The sequence below is a fragment of the Tyto alba genome, unplaced genomic scaffold (genome assembly GCF_018691265.1).
Source record: "Tyto alba isolate M040663 unplaced genomic scaffold, T.alba_DEE_v4.0 Super-Scaffold_9, whole genome shotgun sequence".
Classification (NCBI taxonomy): Eukaryota; Metazoa; Chordata; class Aves; order Strigiformes; family Tytonidae; genus Tyto; species Tyto alba.
The window spans coordinates 22,120,618-22,135,705 of NW_024881330.1; the positions used below are offsets into that span (position 1 = coordinate 22,120,618).

The window sequence follows — 15,088 nt, forward strand, 5'->3', positions numbered from 1 at the left end:
CACATACCTCCAGCTAGATACACCATGGAAAATGACTACTCCTGCCTTTCCAGGACCTTCCTGGAACCTTAAAGGTTAAGATAACTTTAAATGTGTGTCAACAGCTGTGATACACACCCTCCAGCTGTCAGCTCAACTAAGCACTATATATCTCTTGTCAGAAGGATTACCACCTCTTCTGCAAAGGTTACCACACCACTGAAAAATCCTCCAGGCCATTGTGATTACTACTACTTTGAAACAATAATAAAATAATCTAGAACCTGCACAAATCTCTCCATCAGACACATTCTATAAATATTATGTTTTCAGATATAGAAACTGAAATTTATTTTCTACTAATTATCACCATATTTTTTTTTAATTGTAATTTATCAATACACAACATTTGGTTTTTTAATACACATCTCTTATACTTACACTGATGGAAACCTTATTTGCAGTGCACTACAGATATCACTAGTACTATGAAAAAGCAAATAGCTCAACTGTAACCTGACCTCCTGCTCATAAGGTTAAATTATTCAACTCACCCAGTCTACAATAGGAAGTAAGTACTTAAAATATGACATAGAAGAATATAAGACAGCTATTCTGCTCTGATGGATCTGATTTCAGTAATGGAACTAAATAGCTTGAAAGTCTTTCACATTCATTTGTATTCTTCCTTGAAGAGAAAACGCTCTTCGGCTTTGATTTAGATTTTTAAAAAATTACTCCAAGTGTACTGAGGAAAAGGAAATTTTTAAAGGTAAGTTGCCATCACATTTCAGAAGCCACAGATATTCAAAAACACTGTAATAACTAAAGTATTTATATCACTGTCAAAACTAGATCTTAGATCTTCCTGGCTACTAATCTTGCTCTCAGACCAATAGAAGACACTTTTGAACAGAATAAAACTGTAAGAAAATATAATTCTGAAGATACATTGAAACATATAGGTACCTGAATTCATGTCCACTTAGAAATTTTTTATACATAAGAAGTTTTGGGTCAATTAAAAAATAGTGGGCCTGAGCCATCATGAGCTACTTGAAAACTGAATATTGGTCACCTATTTGTAAGACTTAGTTACAATTTACTAGACAATACCTTCGTATTTTGTTCTCTATTTCCTATAAACTAGCAAGTAATAAAACTGACTGGAAAATTAAAACCCAAAATATTTCTCCTGCACATACTGTAATTTTACTTAACTGTTTTCAAAATGCTATGCTTTTAGTACATGAAAGAGTAACTCAGAGTAGGTGAAAATTCACATTTCCCACTGGAACTCTGTCACAAAAACCATGCGAGACAGAGCTTCCTGTTAGAGACCTCGTCAAATACACTGAGCACAGCTTTGTCTCTCCTCTACTATATGGATCCTGTCAGGAAAACAGCATTTGTTGGTTCCTGAGTGATCATATAGGAATAGCTCTACTATTCAAAACTTTTATAACTCTATGTGTTGTATTTAACAGACATTTTAAAGCAACAGTGATGGAGCAGATAAAACACCATCATGGCACCTTGCAAAAATGTACCTAGGCTGCATGAAGGTGAGTTGAACACACTCCGGACCTTGCAACCACAACTCCAGCAAGTGCAATGAATGCAGAAATCTTGCCATGCCAAATTAAGATCTGGCTGCCTTTCACAGGGAGGGTCCTACTCTCCCACTGCTTGGTATTCTTATGAAGGCATTTCCACAGACTTCCTTTGCCATACTGAAGAACCTGCAAAATGTTTACCTATTTTTGGAAGTGTTTTTAAGAGACTAACTGGTATTGATTTAACTCCTTTTCTCATTCATTGCTTGTAACCTTTGCTTTTGCTGAGTCACATTGTGCATGAGAAATCATTTTGCACACTCTCCAGCTTATTGAAAAAAATAGCTTTTTCTGAATTCTAAGCAGTTCTAGTTTTCACCAAGATCTCTTTTTGCAGTTCTTCTACGCTGTCTAGTTTTATACTAGATTAATCTTCCAATCTCTCTGTTCCCCTCTCCTTGGTTTCTCACCCCAGCAAAAAAAAAAGAAAACATAAGCAACCAGTGCATGATTTGCAAGGTAATTCATTTAAACAGCCTATTTGGATAAAAAGAAAAGGTATTTATCACATTTCTTCACCAATACAGTTTTAAACAGGCTGCCCTGAAGTATATATAACACTCAGATTTCTAAGTAATTCTCTAGGTAAAGTTCATCTAAGACATTATTTCTTTTCTCATTTCAGCCATGCCTTACAAATTTTATTTTATAGCAACCATATTTTGAACCATTAAAATACCTTCCAGCTAAATATCTCTAAACAATAATGAATTAAGTTTACAATGATGATTATAAAATTTATTGAAGCATGAGAGTGATACTGCAGATGTTGATCTCTATTAGACTTTATCTGAAAATATAAATTCATATAATGCAGGCTGGTATCAACAGAATGAAAGGAAATCTGTAGCAAGAAAACATTGACATAATTAAATTCACCACTGATAAAAACTTTGCTTTGAACTTGACATGATTGCACAGACATATAGAACAATATGATTACTTCAGAATCATACCTTTTGTATACAAGTAGTTCAGCAAAAATTCAGCATTGCAGCTTTCAAGGGTCAATTTCAATTTGTGTGGGGAAAAGAGTTATAACATGAAAGAAACAAGGAACTGATGATCAAGACTAGTGCTTTTAAGTATCCCTTTCTAATCTAGAAATATTTAGGTAATCAGCTTGTTTCACTTTTTTTTTATTACATCAGGAAAATCACAGATAGGAAAGTGGGACTACCAGTAGAAATGGCTTTGATCACCTTTATTCTGACTGAGTTTTCAGTAGCCCTTGTATCATACAGTTTGATTTTAGAGAACTGCAAAGAGAGAAATAAAATAGCTATGTTTTAATCTTACTGTTAATTCAGCTACATTGATGAATCCTTACCGTTTACAAATAGATTAAACATCCTGAGATTTTTGTCTACTTTTGAACATTTCAAAATTAGTATTTTGCTGATTATTTCCACTTAATATATAAACAAGAAATATCTTGTTTAAAATGCTAAAATCTCTTGTTAAAAATGCTAATCATAAAAACAATGCTTAATGGATAAAATTTCTTATGAGAATAATTGATCAGAATGTGCATTATAGTTATCTCTCTCAGTACTGACACCATAGAAATCATTTGCAGAAGTGTGGAATCAATTAACAGCTGCCATACAGCAGGATTTAAATGAGTTTAAAACCCAGGATGTTAAAAGAATAGTAGGTCACAGAAACATTAAAACATAAGAATGAGTTAACACAATACTGAACTGTTACTAAAAAGGACTGCAAATAACATAAAATACAAGAAAATTCCAAAATTCTGCATATACTATTTTTATGGAAAGAAATCCAACTTCTCAAGAAATATTTTCATCAAAGATATAATACAGTTTAAAACACTAATTTATAGAGAAGTACAATAAAGATACTATTCTTATATATCTGATGCACAATAAAAAGTTTTTCAGTACTTCCATTGAGCTTTTTTTGCTAAAAGTAAAAATATCCTCCTAATCATCCCCAAAAGAACAAAAGATACCAAGCATTACACATTGTTTTCACACAAGACATTCAGCAGCTTCCCTCCCTGCTTTACCTTCTGATCAGCCACTGCACATCTGGGAAGTAGGAAGCCTCAGGTTCATGAGAATACATCAATGGCTGTTCCGGCTAGGTCTTGCATTTAATCCTCTAGGTTCAGTGAAATCATACGAACAGTCTTTTAATTTTGAGACATAGTTTTTTAGATGTATTTTACAATCCTTTCCCTTCCCCCAAAATGCAATTACAAAATATAAGGCATCTAAGAAAAAAAAAAGTCTGGTATATGAAACGACAGCAATTCAAGTCAGAGAGCTGACCCAAGGGGAAGCTACTGAGAGCGTGAGAGGAGTGTTATAGTTTAATGCTGTTACCATGTGCTGTATATAGCTGGAGGTCAAGTAAGAATTTACCCTATAAGGAGGATTACGGTACTTAGCTGATTAGTGCCTTGCTACAGTACTATTGCCTACAAATGTACATGCTGGCCAGGGCATTTAATTTAAACTATTTTTAAAATTGTACAGTTCCAGTATTTCATGTTTTGTGTTACTAGGTCCAGCATCTTCTTTGTGTTCTGGGTCTCAAATGAAATTATGTAGTATCTATTATTTCTAGTTTGCAACAAGTCAAATTTTGACATAATTTTCAACCATTAGGGTAAAACAGCTGTAGCATCCACTTCAGTCTGATGTGCTGAACATACTGTAAAACTGAAAATACTTTTTTCTACATACCATTTAAGAAAAAACAAACAGTGAAAATCAATGGACTAATTATTTCTAGTGACAGCCATCAGAACTCACTTTCAAACTATGGTGAGAATGTGAAAATAATAGAAAGCAAATATGTAGAAAGTCTGATTTGCATTAAATAATTAAAAATACATTTTTCCACAATTTCACAAGGAAGGTATGTTCTATCTATGCAAACTGTCTTACAAATAAGTTATGTCTAGTATAAAGCATCATATCCCAGCCAAATTTGACTAATAAATTTAAGCCCTGATAAACTGGCATGACATGGGAAAAAGACAGATTTAGCAGCAATCTAGATTTTCTCCACCTCAATAATAGTGAGTTCATACTCTTAGAAAAGTCATTCTGACACCAAAGTTTTTTCCCTCAGCCATCACAGAGTAGGTATCATTGCATCTAATTCTGAGTCTAATCTTTTTAAAGTGTTTCAATTTCTTACCACAGGGATCGTTCAGCAGGTGCTTTACTCAGCAGTTAAAAGTATCCTGGTTTTTCAAAGGAAACCTTTAAGTCTGATGAAGAAGAGAATTTTCTTTCAAACAAACACTCCATTATTACTAGGATATTATCACCATTAAATAAAAAATATAACTACAGTAATGATCAAACTAAGAAAAGATTAGCAACATGGACAGTCATATGAGAATTGTTTTGCCTAATAACATCTCTGCAGGCTGCTTTGGTTTGTTGAACTCCTAAAACTGTAACTTTACTAATGAATGTGAGTCAGTGTAGCTTTTCTTTTTTTTCTCCCTTTACTGTATCCACAATTACAATACATATATGTGATATCATACAGCGAACTTCAGTTTTAAAATATCTCTGTGGTTCATATTTCAGTCTGGAAGAGATGAAATAGGTCATACTGAGCTGTTTTGATGCCTCCACAAAAGAGCAAGCAGAAAATAACCACTGTGAAAATGCCCAGTTTCTTCAGTAATGTGAGGTAAAGGCCCATTATTAAATCCAGTGATTTAAATCAGTGGTGGCTCATCAATGAATGGTGGGCGCTGGGCAGCAGCGTCCTCAAGACAAAGCTGGCAGGCTAAACGTGGTCATGCAAGGGAACATCAGCTGGACCACTATGAAATGAGACAGGTGCATTCAATTACCACGGTACATAAAACTTTACATTTCCAATTCAACTGTCATTCTCAACACGCTGGTGAAATGGGATTAAATGTGTGTATTTTTAAAGCTCTACGACATAAAAGCAGACCAGATTTACAGAAAAAAAATAATTTGTATTTACATAAAAAACTATAGCAACTTTATTATATATTGGTAGGACATGACTTCGCAATGTTTTTCAAGCTAAAAGATCTTGCTCCACAGTATTTTAAGTATTGGGCTTGCAACCCACAGTCCTTATGTGAACCCAAATGTGCACCCAAATGTTCAGGATCGAATAGTTAGGGCTGCCTAGACAGCCCTCCTTCAGTTTGGATCCCAGTGCTCAGACAGGAGGTAGGGACGGCCACCATGTCTGTGCTGCCTGGGTTTTCAGAGATGCTTTGTGAAAAACTTCCCACCGTACTACCATGTAATATCAACATCATGTGCCTAGCAGCTTTGGTATGGAAAGGTAGCATCCAGTCAAGATGACAACAGTCTAAAACATACAGAAGAAAGTAACAACCTCTTCTAGCAGGAAGCAAGACAATGTTGAATAGTCCTTGTAGAACTACTAGAAACACAAGAACCATGAAGAAAATTCACTGACAATTATAGCTGTTTCTTCCAAGAAAGTTGTGTGGGAATCAAAGGCACTTTAGAAAGAAACACCTAAAACAAACCTAGTCTTGTAATGTAAACTAGACCTTAGATGTATTCTGCATTCTACTGCAATGAATGTAGACTTAATTATTCTAGTCTTACCTAAAAAAAAAAAAAAAAAAAAGATGCCAGCTGTCTATATTCCACCAGAGAAATGAATGCTTGTTTTCTAACGCCATGTGTTTATAAACATCCTGACTAATTAATGTTTTACAGTTCCTGTCACCAACATACCTGTTTTACCCAAAGAAGCTAGTTTTCAGTAGGATTCTCCAAAGTCAAGATACAAATGATTAAATTCTAACAAAAGTTCAGGGATTTTGGACCTAACACTGGTCACTTCTTCCATCAACAACAGCATTTCTAGAAAAGGTATGAGAACTAATAAAAAGAAGGCCAGACGAGACCAACTAGACTCAATTGGCAAATAGCTGAGAAACACTGAGAGGGAATTGCTGAAGTTTTACAGGTTCTAAGCACCTTGGATAACTCAAAGTCTATTATAATAATCACAGAGTACTCTCAATAACTCAGTCAGGAAAAAGGTAATTAGGGAAAGTGACGATTTAAAACATTTTCTGAAGGCACTCATGAAAGCTTTTAGAGATTTGGGATGACTTCATCACTCTCAGTACTGTCATTGTCAGATTGTTGGGATCGGTAGTATTTTTTAAGTTAACCTTTACTTTGTTTCACTAAGCAACAACAAAGGTTAAATGTATGCTCACTGAAGCACTTTTCAAGCATGAGAGCAACTGGATATCAGGCTGGGAAGCCAGGCTAACTTTGCAAGAGACTATAAAAGACATTCAAGATGCTTGAGTTGATAGAACAGGAAGAAAAGATCACATTTCTGTAATTTTACAGGAGAAAAAAAATCAAAATGTATAGTTGGACAGATTTGACTTTTACAATTGGCAAAGAATATTTCATGATATATAGCAATTTTGAAATGCATATCCAGGTGAAGTAACACAAAACAGTTATAAAATTAATAGATTCATATATAATAATGAGAGAAGGATAACCACGATCACATAGATGTCCTTCCTCCACAGAATGTTTTTTCTAGAAATTAGATTAATATCACATATAACTGAAACTTTGCTGAGAAGGAAAAAAAAAAAAAGAATAATTAAATTCCTTATATTTGGCCTTACAGTCTCACCAAGTTAATTTATCCTCATCATTAGGGTCATATTTCCCAAAGCAATGGATTAAATTATTTAGGTTTATATGGATGATATGCTATTAGCACAACCTAAGGAACTTTTACCTTTCTACTATGTGGCCATTTCCCTATAGCTGTAAGTCCCATGGCAAGGAGAGAAAAAACAGTGGTACTCAGTTGGAGTTTTGAATTTGATTTATAAATACATAGAAATTTGGAGCGGGGAGAAGGGGGAGGCAGAGGGGGAAAGGAAGTGGATAATTATAACCATGTTAGAAAATTCTCTTGAGAAAATTACCATCATCAATATATCATCGAAAAAAATGGGTTTCTAAAAGCCTGTGTTGTGAAAAGTGGACAGAAAGATATTACTGTGCTGGTAGTTATAGACATTTCTTCAGCCACTTTTTGTTTTTTTTAGAGTAGTTTAGAAAAGCCTTCAATTAGAGACTACATCTGAATGGAGAATTCATGTGCAGAGTAAAGGCTAAAAACTGACATTAATGGTATGGAAGCATTTTCTAGCTAGCATTTGCTCGATGTTAACAAAATATTGTGCATATGAATAAAAATTCCAGTTTAGCAAAAACATGAGAAGAAAAGGTGTTAAATCAGTTTAACTGACTTCAAAAGGATATTTGGTTATAAAAATACAGTATTAAACCATAAATTTATTTTTGAAAACAGAGGAACTTTATGACTTATTTTCTCTTTCTCAGTCTTTTAAACTAACAGGGAAGCATTTTATCTATGCCTTATGCTGTATTACTGCTTTATCCTGCTGATTTTCATTCTGCACTAGGACTGCTCTTGTGCCCTGCTACAACTCTGTTCCACTAGACAGTTTAGCCACATACAACAAAGTCAGACTGCACCAGCATTAAATGCTAACCAGCAGGATAGTTCCACTAAAAGTGTAACATCCCTAGAGACTCTGAGGCAAGTGCCAGCCTAGGTTCACCTACTCTGCCTGGACAGGCACCGTAGCTGCCTTATTCTCTGCATACATTTGCCATAGCTCTTCCTTAAAGCACTGGCTTAAGGGAATGTCGAGTAGAAATTTTTTACGCTACTGGAAGAAATATGAGAAAAAGAAGTAAAACTTATAAAGTCTTTAGGAATAACACACATTTCTCCAATATGGCAAACTTAACATGGAAAACATGTTCATAGCCAAGAGATCCAACTTTCGCCAGACAGTCTGAAAGCTCTTTGTCAAGAATCATCAAAAGCAAAGGCTTACAGGCAAAGGCTGGTTCAGCAAAATACTTGAGAACTTTGCAATGCTGGAAAAGACTGGCAAATATGTAATTCATCTTATTTCAACTTAATACAAAATTCTGTTTTCCCTCTTTCTCAACACTTACTGAATCAAAAGTCATTTTCAGGTCAGGTCAGCCTAATACTGGTGAGACCATGTTGTCTCACTGCCCGTAAACACTACTTTTTTAGTTCAAAAATTCTGGATTTAAAAAAGAGTCTTTCCCTTATAAAGGAACCTGGACTTAACATTTCAGTTCCAGATTATCAGGCATAATGGGTCTATTCATCACATAAAATAAAGTGATCAAAGAATGTAATAGAAACAGTGAGATGATTGGCATTGTATGCAAATTATGTACAATCAGAAGGACTAACACAGGAGCCTATAAATACTGCAAGAATCTGGATTGGGAACTTTTTCAGGACTACTCTTCTATTACCTTAAAAATACACAGGAGCTGCAAGCAAGCACATAGATATGCATTTCAGTGATACTAATGATACTAAAATACTTTCATTAATCATTTTATTTGGAAGTTGTCTGTCTTGCAATCAGCACTGAGCACTAGTTGATATGTTGGGCACAGAGAATCATGAAGGAATGAAGTATATGATAAATTCTAAATCTAAAGATATTGTACTCAAAAGATATTCAAATTTTGCTAAATAACAATTTGATAAAAAGATAAAGCTGTAAATCAACATTAAAGCTTTACAAATACTGCCCACAGAAATAAAAAAAAATTTAAAAATCAGTGCTAGGAAAGATGGACACAAAATAAAACACAACTCAGGATATTTGTACGTTTCTGTCATTATTTTACATTCTCTGTAACAGTATTGCTTGTGGGAAACAAGAAGGGTGTTGTACATTGCTTCTCTACGCTCTACAGGAGCTGGGACTTGCTGGGTGTAAGTACGGACTAAGTATCGATGCAGGAACAAACCATGATACTCTGGTTTATTTAGTTGCCCATATGCATGCCCAGAAATATTCCTGCTTTCACCATCTTTCTTATAATTCTAACTCCCAAATTTTCAAATATAATTTTGCTAGTTTATTCATAAGCTTTGTATTCTGGCTTCCTGCAATTAGGAATGATTTGCCCCTTATTCTTCCTTCTTAGAATGGATATTGGCACAAAGAGTCTTCTAGTCTGGAATAGGACAGCATATCTTGCCTACAGCATTTGATACCTCCTTGTCTATGAATTCAAAGGAAAGAAGAGGGTTAGTTGAAAAACATATGTCTTAACAATAATCATTTATTCCTCACCTTTAAAAACAAAAATACATGCACTTTTGCACTCCAAAAAACATGTGGATGGCCAAGGTTAAGAATTCAAGATCATAAGGCCCTTATCATGTATGCTCACAAACCCTTTAATTTTCAGTAAATCTCCTTGATAAAGTTTAACAAGAAGGAGTATAAGTCTCCATGTTTTATTGTTTATGGCAAGCTTGAAAGTGCCTGAAAATGTCTATGAGACAATTATCTCTTAAAAGAAGGGAATGACTGCATGAACAAGATTAGGGCCAGTACATCAATGTTAGGTGTCCCTATGAAAAAGCCTTATGAACAGCCTTTGGAAGTGAAGAATCACAAGTGATTTTGACAGGGACATATAAAAAGCAGTTTTATCATCTGATTCAATGACCAAGCTCAAGGACCAGCATAAGAAGAGGGGTTTTTTAATATGTATTGCTTCCAAAGATAAAGAGAAAATTAGTCCTCTGGACTTCTTTCTTAAACTAGATAACTATTAAAGGGAGCTTCAACACAGACATGATTTCCTCCCCCGATTCCCTCTGCTGTCAAGCTACAATTATGTTAGTGTTTCATGTAGTACAGCAAAACATAAATATTCCAAATATTCTAGTACATGGGTTCCTTTGTTCTAGTGCCCAAAATCCAAATATAGGTTTGTTTCAGTAACACAACATGCACACCAGTTTTATTGCAAAAACTGTTTTCTGCTTATTTGTTTTTTTAAACTTTCCAGTTCTTTACATGTTCCACAGTTGACTGGTATATTGAGGCCAATAATACAAGATGGCAAAAGAGCAAATATAAAGCAATACACCTTATATAGATATGCATTTAATTTTTCTGTTACTCTTCCTGGATTCACATATATTTCTGTTATTTGCCAGCAAAAGTATCTTGTGACCACAGCAAAATTACAACCTTATCAATACCAGGGATCCAGGACCTATATATGCCTATATCACCTTTTAACAAGAGGCATTTAGCTTTCAGGCACAATGCTGTGATGGTGTCCAACTGCAAATCAGATCTCTTTCATTAGAGAATGTTTGCATCAGGCCTTCCAGTAAAACACAGCTTTAAAGCATTTATCTTCAGAGCCTTTTTCTGAGAGATCATACTGTCTTTATGACACCTCATTCTGAGGATTGGCAACAAAAAAGCAGACTTTGAGTTGAACTGTATTTCTCCATGTAAACCAGAGTTACGGAGGCTTTTCTCAAGTAATGATTCAAGATCAGCATGGGAGATAAAATTGAAACACACTGATATCAGAAGTGGATACAAAACAAAAAGAAAGATTAAAAAAGGCAATTTAAATTAGAAGACTCCCAGAATTCTTGGTTTGAGGTGATCCACACATTTTTTTCTTACAGTAAGTAGTACACTAAGGAATAGTGGTACAATTACTCTACAATCATTAACAATTGCTTTTACAGATAAAATGATTTAATGTGCTATCTTGTTATGCAATGTTGTGTTGCAGATTTCAGCATGGAAGACACCTAGCCTTGAACTCATGTTCAGGGTGAAATCACGAGTATATGAGAACACTTAAGCAGCAGTTTGGTATTCAAAGCCTCCAGTGTTGCAGCCATATGAGGAAGTTTCAATGCTGCTTGTCCACGTTCTCTTGTATGGAAGCCACAATGCATATAACACCAATGCATGCTTACCCTGATTAGAAATACCATTTAAGCCTTCTGAATTTGTTACTTTAGTAACAAGTGGGTAAAAAAGAAGTAGGTCCATGGCAAAGATAAAACCTTTATTTGGAATTCAGATGGACAATGCAAAGGAGTAGGGGCATATGTGACTCAAACTTCCTGAAAATTTCAGACAAGGAGTTATGCAATGGATGGGCTACTGCACATCCAGAATGTGACCACCTTCAGATTATTCCATTATGCCTTCAGCATAAGAAGGAATGGACAGACAGAAGAAAGAGGGAATCATACATCTGCAGAATTTCAAAGAAAAGGCTGTGGGAAAATAAACAGAAGGAGAAGCAAAAGAGCATGTGCAACATAATGTGCACCTACTGTAAATGAGGTTCCCTTCATTACATTAGGAGACCTACTCAGTGGTTCTGATACGACCAAGCTTACTACAGCTACAAGTCTGAGATTCTGAAAAGTGCCTAACATCTGAGTCCATATTTCATGGCTTTTCCCAAAACCATTACTTTAAGACAGATCATCTTCACCAGAAGATCTTATTACTTATATCTTAATAGAAATGCTGGGGATTTAAAATAGAAAATAGAAATATTGGGGATTTAAAAACTATTTATAAGTTTTCCATTACACCCAAACATATTTGTCTGAACTTCAGAAATCTATATGAAAAAATGTTTTTAAAAAATATTTCTTAAAATAAGCATCCCTGGCTATATTATGATTAATTTTTCTCAGAGTAAATTGTAATATGGCAAAATAGTAATAAGTCTGAACGTTCTTTTCAAATATTCAGTATAGGAAATTTAACAAAAAAGTGAACTGTTGAAACAAATATTTTTCTTATATTCCAACTACAGTTTTAACAAAACATTTATCTGGGGTTTTTTAAGACTTTACTATGCTAATGAATAAAAACAATTCTAGTATCACTAGTAGTTCCCTGTAGTGTGACTCCTGAACATGTACTGCCTCATTTTTGAAGAATGTGTCACCCATTCCTTGAGAGGAGACACCTGTCACAAATTTTGGCACCATGGTTAATAACTCAAAAGTTATCCAGTGAGGATAACTAGCAGGAGCTGGTAAGTTTCAAAGCCTATTGAAAATTAAAGTCCTGAAATCAAGTCCACATGATCAGCTGTATCCAAAGAATCCAAGAGATTTCAACAAGATTAAAAGCTGGCATTTTTCAAAAGGAGAACTGACAACAAGAAATAATTATTCCATGCATCACTGGATTTTTTTTCATTGTAGTTATCCCTACTAAAACTTTTCATTTTCTCCTTGGTGTTGTTCTAATAAAAAGAAGACAAAAAATTAATAGTATTCAGCCATATGCAAAATGATGCATTTATAACAAAGTTTAATCTGACATTTTTATCTGTGACCACCTCTTATCGAGATCACTATTAACAAAAATGTGGCATCCTCCAAAGAAATCCAGACCCTTAAATCTGAAAAAAAAGGGTATGACAAAAAGATATCTCATTGCTAAATCTCACACTAAGCTGTATTTTCTGATGAAAACAAGAATGTCGAGAAAAAATGTCTCTATCTGGATAACTTCAGCCTTTCTGTTTTATGTGGCTAGAACTAAGTATTGGAGGGGAGTCTGATTTTTAGAAGGACAAGGATGTACAGACATAACTTCAATTGTAATTCCAGGCATGAGTAACAGATACTGCCAATTTTTAAAATACATCCAGAGACCTGTCAGTGAAGTGAAAGCTGGCTGAGACAACCGGCAACCATGCCATAAGTTTAATAAAGTTTCAAATCTTTTAACTAGTAGAGTGTTGACAATGCCATAAGACAGTTTCACTGTAAGCCAAATTTCAGTGCTTAAACAGCTAATATCAAAACCTTCAATGAAGTGCATGTTTATGAACTCTCTAGCCCACTCTATATAGGTCGAGATTTATACCTTTATATGAATCAAAATATTGCTATTTTATTACATTCTCTTCAGTAAAACAGGTATTTCTGTTACATTTTCAATAATGAACATAAAAGCAGATATGGCAAGTAAATATCTTTAGATGCAAGTATGCCTTCTTAAACCCCAGATTACATTACTTCTGAAATAGAAAACAATTTACAAGTACTTGCAAAATATTTTTTAAATATATGAAGGTAAGCTTCAACATCTTGTGCTCTTGTAGTTAAAAGTGCAACTGCTTTTCTTGTCAGGTTCTAATGGGGACACTGCAGGGCATAACATGAGTGCTGGATCAAAAAATCCGAGAGGGAGAGAAGAAAAGATGTTCCCTTATCTCCTTTCCAATATTGAACCTACATTTGTCACATTTCCAAAGACATTTATATGGAAATTTCTCAATTATTAAAATTCAGTATGCCCCTGAAGTATGACCCTCAGGCTTAGAAAGCCTTGAAAATTTTTACTTATGTTTTCTGTCTTGAAAATCATACTTCAGTGAATTCATTAATTTGAGGTCTCTACACATCACAGTTTTGTAAATCCATAGCATCCCTCACTTCCAACCTGATGAGGTTGGACATACTTTTATGATTCGCTTAGAACAGAAAATATGCCAAAATGCAAATAAATAATAATTTTCTAGTATTCAGAAACAAAATTATTTTTACAGCAAGTAAATTATTATAATTATTTTATTAAAATTTCCAGACTTCTGCCGTAGACAATTTAACTCATTTTACCTCTCCTTCCACAAAATTCATTGTATCATGAGATAATTATATATAGTACCTGCTTTAGTGTCGAAGTGGTTGTATATTCTACCAATGCATATATTTTTTTAAAAGTTAAAGGGTTTTTTTGCCACTGAAAGGGACAGTTTTTTAAAATAACCATAGTATTCAGTTGATATTTTATAAAGCTCCATACCTTTCATGCCATTATCAGAACTAGAGAATACATGCTGGGGCTGCATTGTACTTTCCGGTTGAAAGAACAGAAAAAGGAGACAACTGCACATTTACTCTGATATTCACTAGATAAAAAACTTCAATTCCTGCAAAACAAAAATCATACATGTTCCCTCTGAGGGACACAATAAAAATGCGAATACAAGATCCTTTCAGCAAATAATGACTCATGCATTTAGCCTTTGTTCATTTTCTCTTATGGCTCATATGAAATGCTACAAAATACTGGGTCACTGAATATACAAAATGTAACTGCACACTTAGTATCACAAAGACATGCTCCTTTACAGACTCTTAATAATAGGACGCAGCTAACCAATTCAAAATATTAAATGCAGTCTACTGAATAAACCATAAAAGTGATATGCCTCAGTCTATGTTTGTGACTATGCTTAAGAAATGTAATTAACTGGCCAAGAACCAACAGAAGAATCTAATCAGAGCTGGATTTATCAGAGAATTCAGGGTCCTGTACAAACACACATTTTCAGCAGAATTCTCAGAAAGACAGTGAAAATGAAAATCATCAGAGGAAAATATACAGTAATACAGAAGCAGCCTGGTTTTTATTTATTTTCCAAGGTGCAGACACCAAAAGAGAAGAAATATCTACAGTAATTAAGGTACTGGATCAGTTATTCAGAAGCATTATATTCTAAGAATATTTAGGATGACCACAGATTTTAAAACCTCAA

General features: G+C 34.4%; 1 protein-coding gene across 50 annotated transcripts in view; it reads right to left on the reverse strand.

The window, feature by feature from the left end:
* The window catches only part of RIMS2 (regulating synaptic membrane exocytosis 2), a 483,921-nt gene that overhangs the window by 281,628 nt on the left and 187,205 nt on the right, over positions 1–15,088 (reverse strand). The window contains exon 1 of one of the 50 annotated variants that reach the window (XM_032988002.2): positions 3,628–3,907. The exons of the other annotated variants lie outside the window; for them this stretch is intronic. Within the exon in view, the coding sequence (XP_032843893.2) occupies positions 3,628–3,686 (59 nt within the window). The 5' untranslated portion in view covers positions 3,687–3,907. Of the gene's footprint in view, positions 1–3,627; positions 3,908–15,088 lie in introns of those variants that run through there. 50 annotated transcript variants of the gene reach the window in all.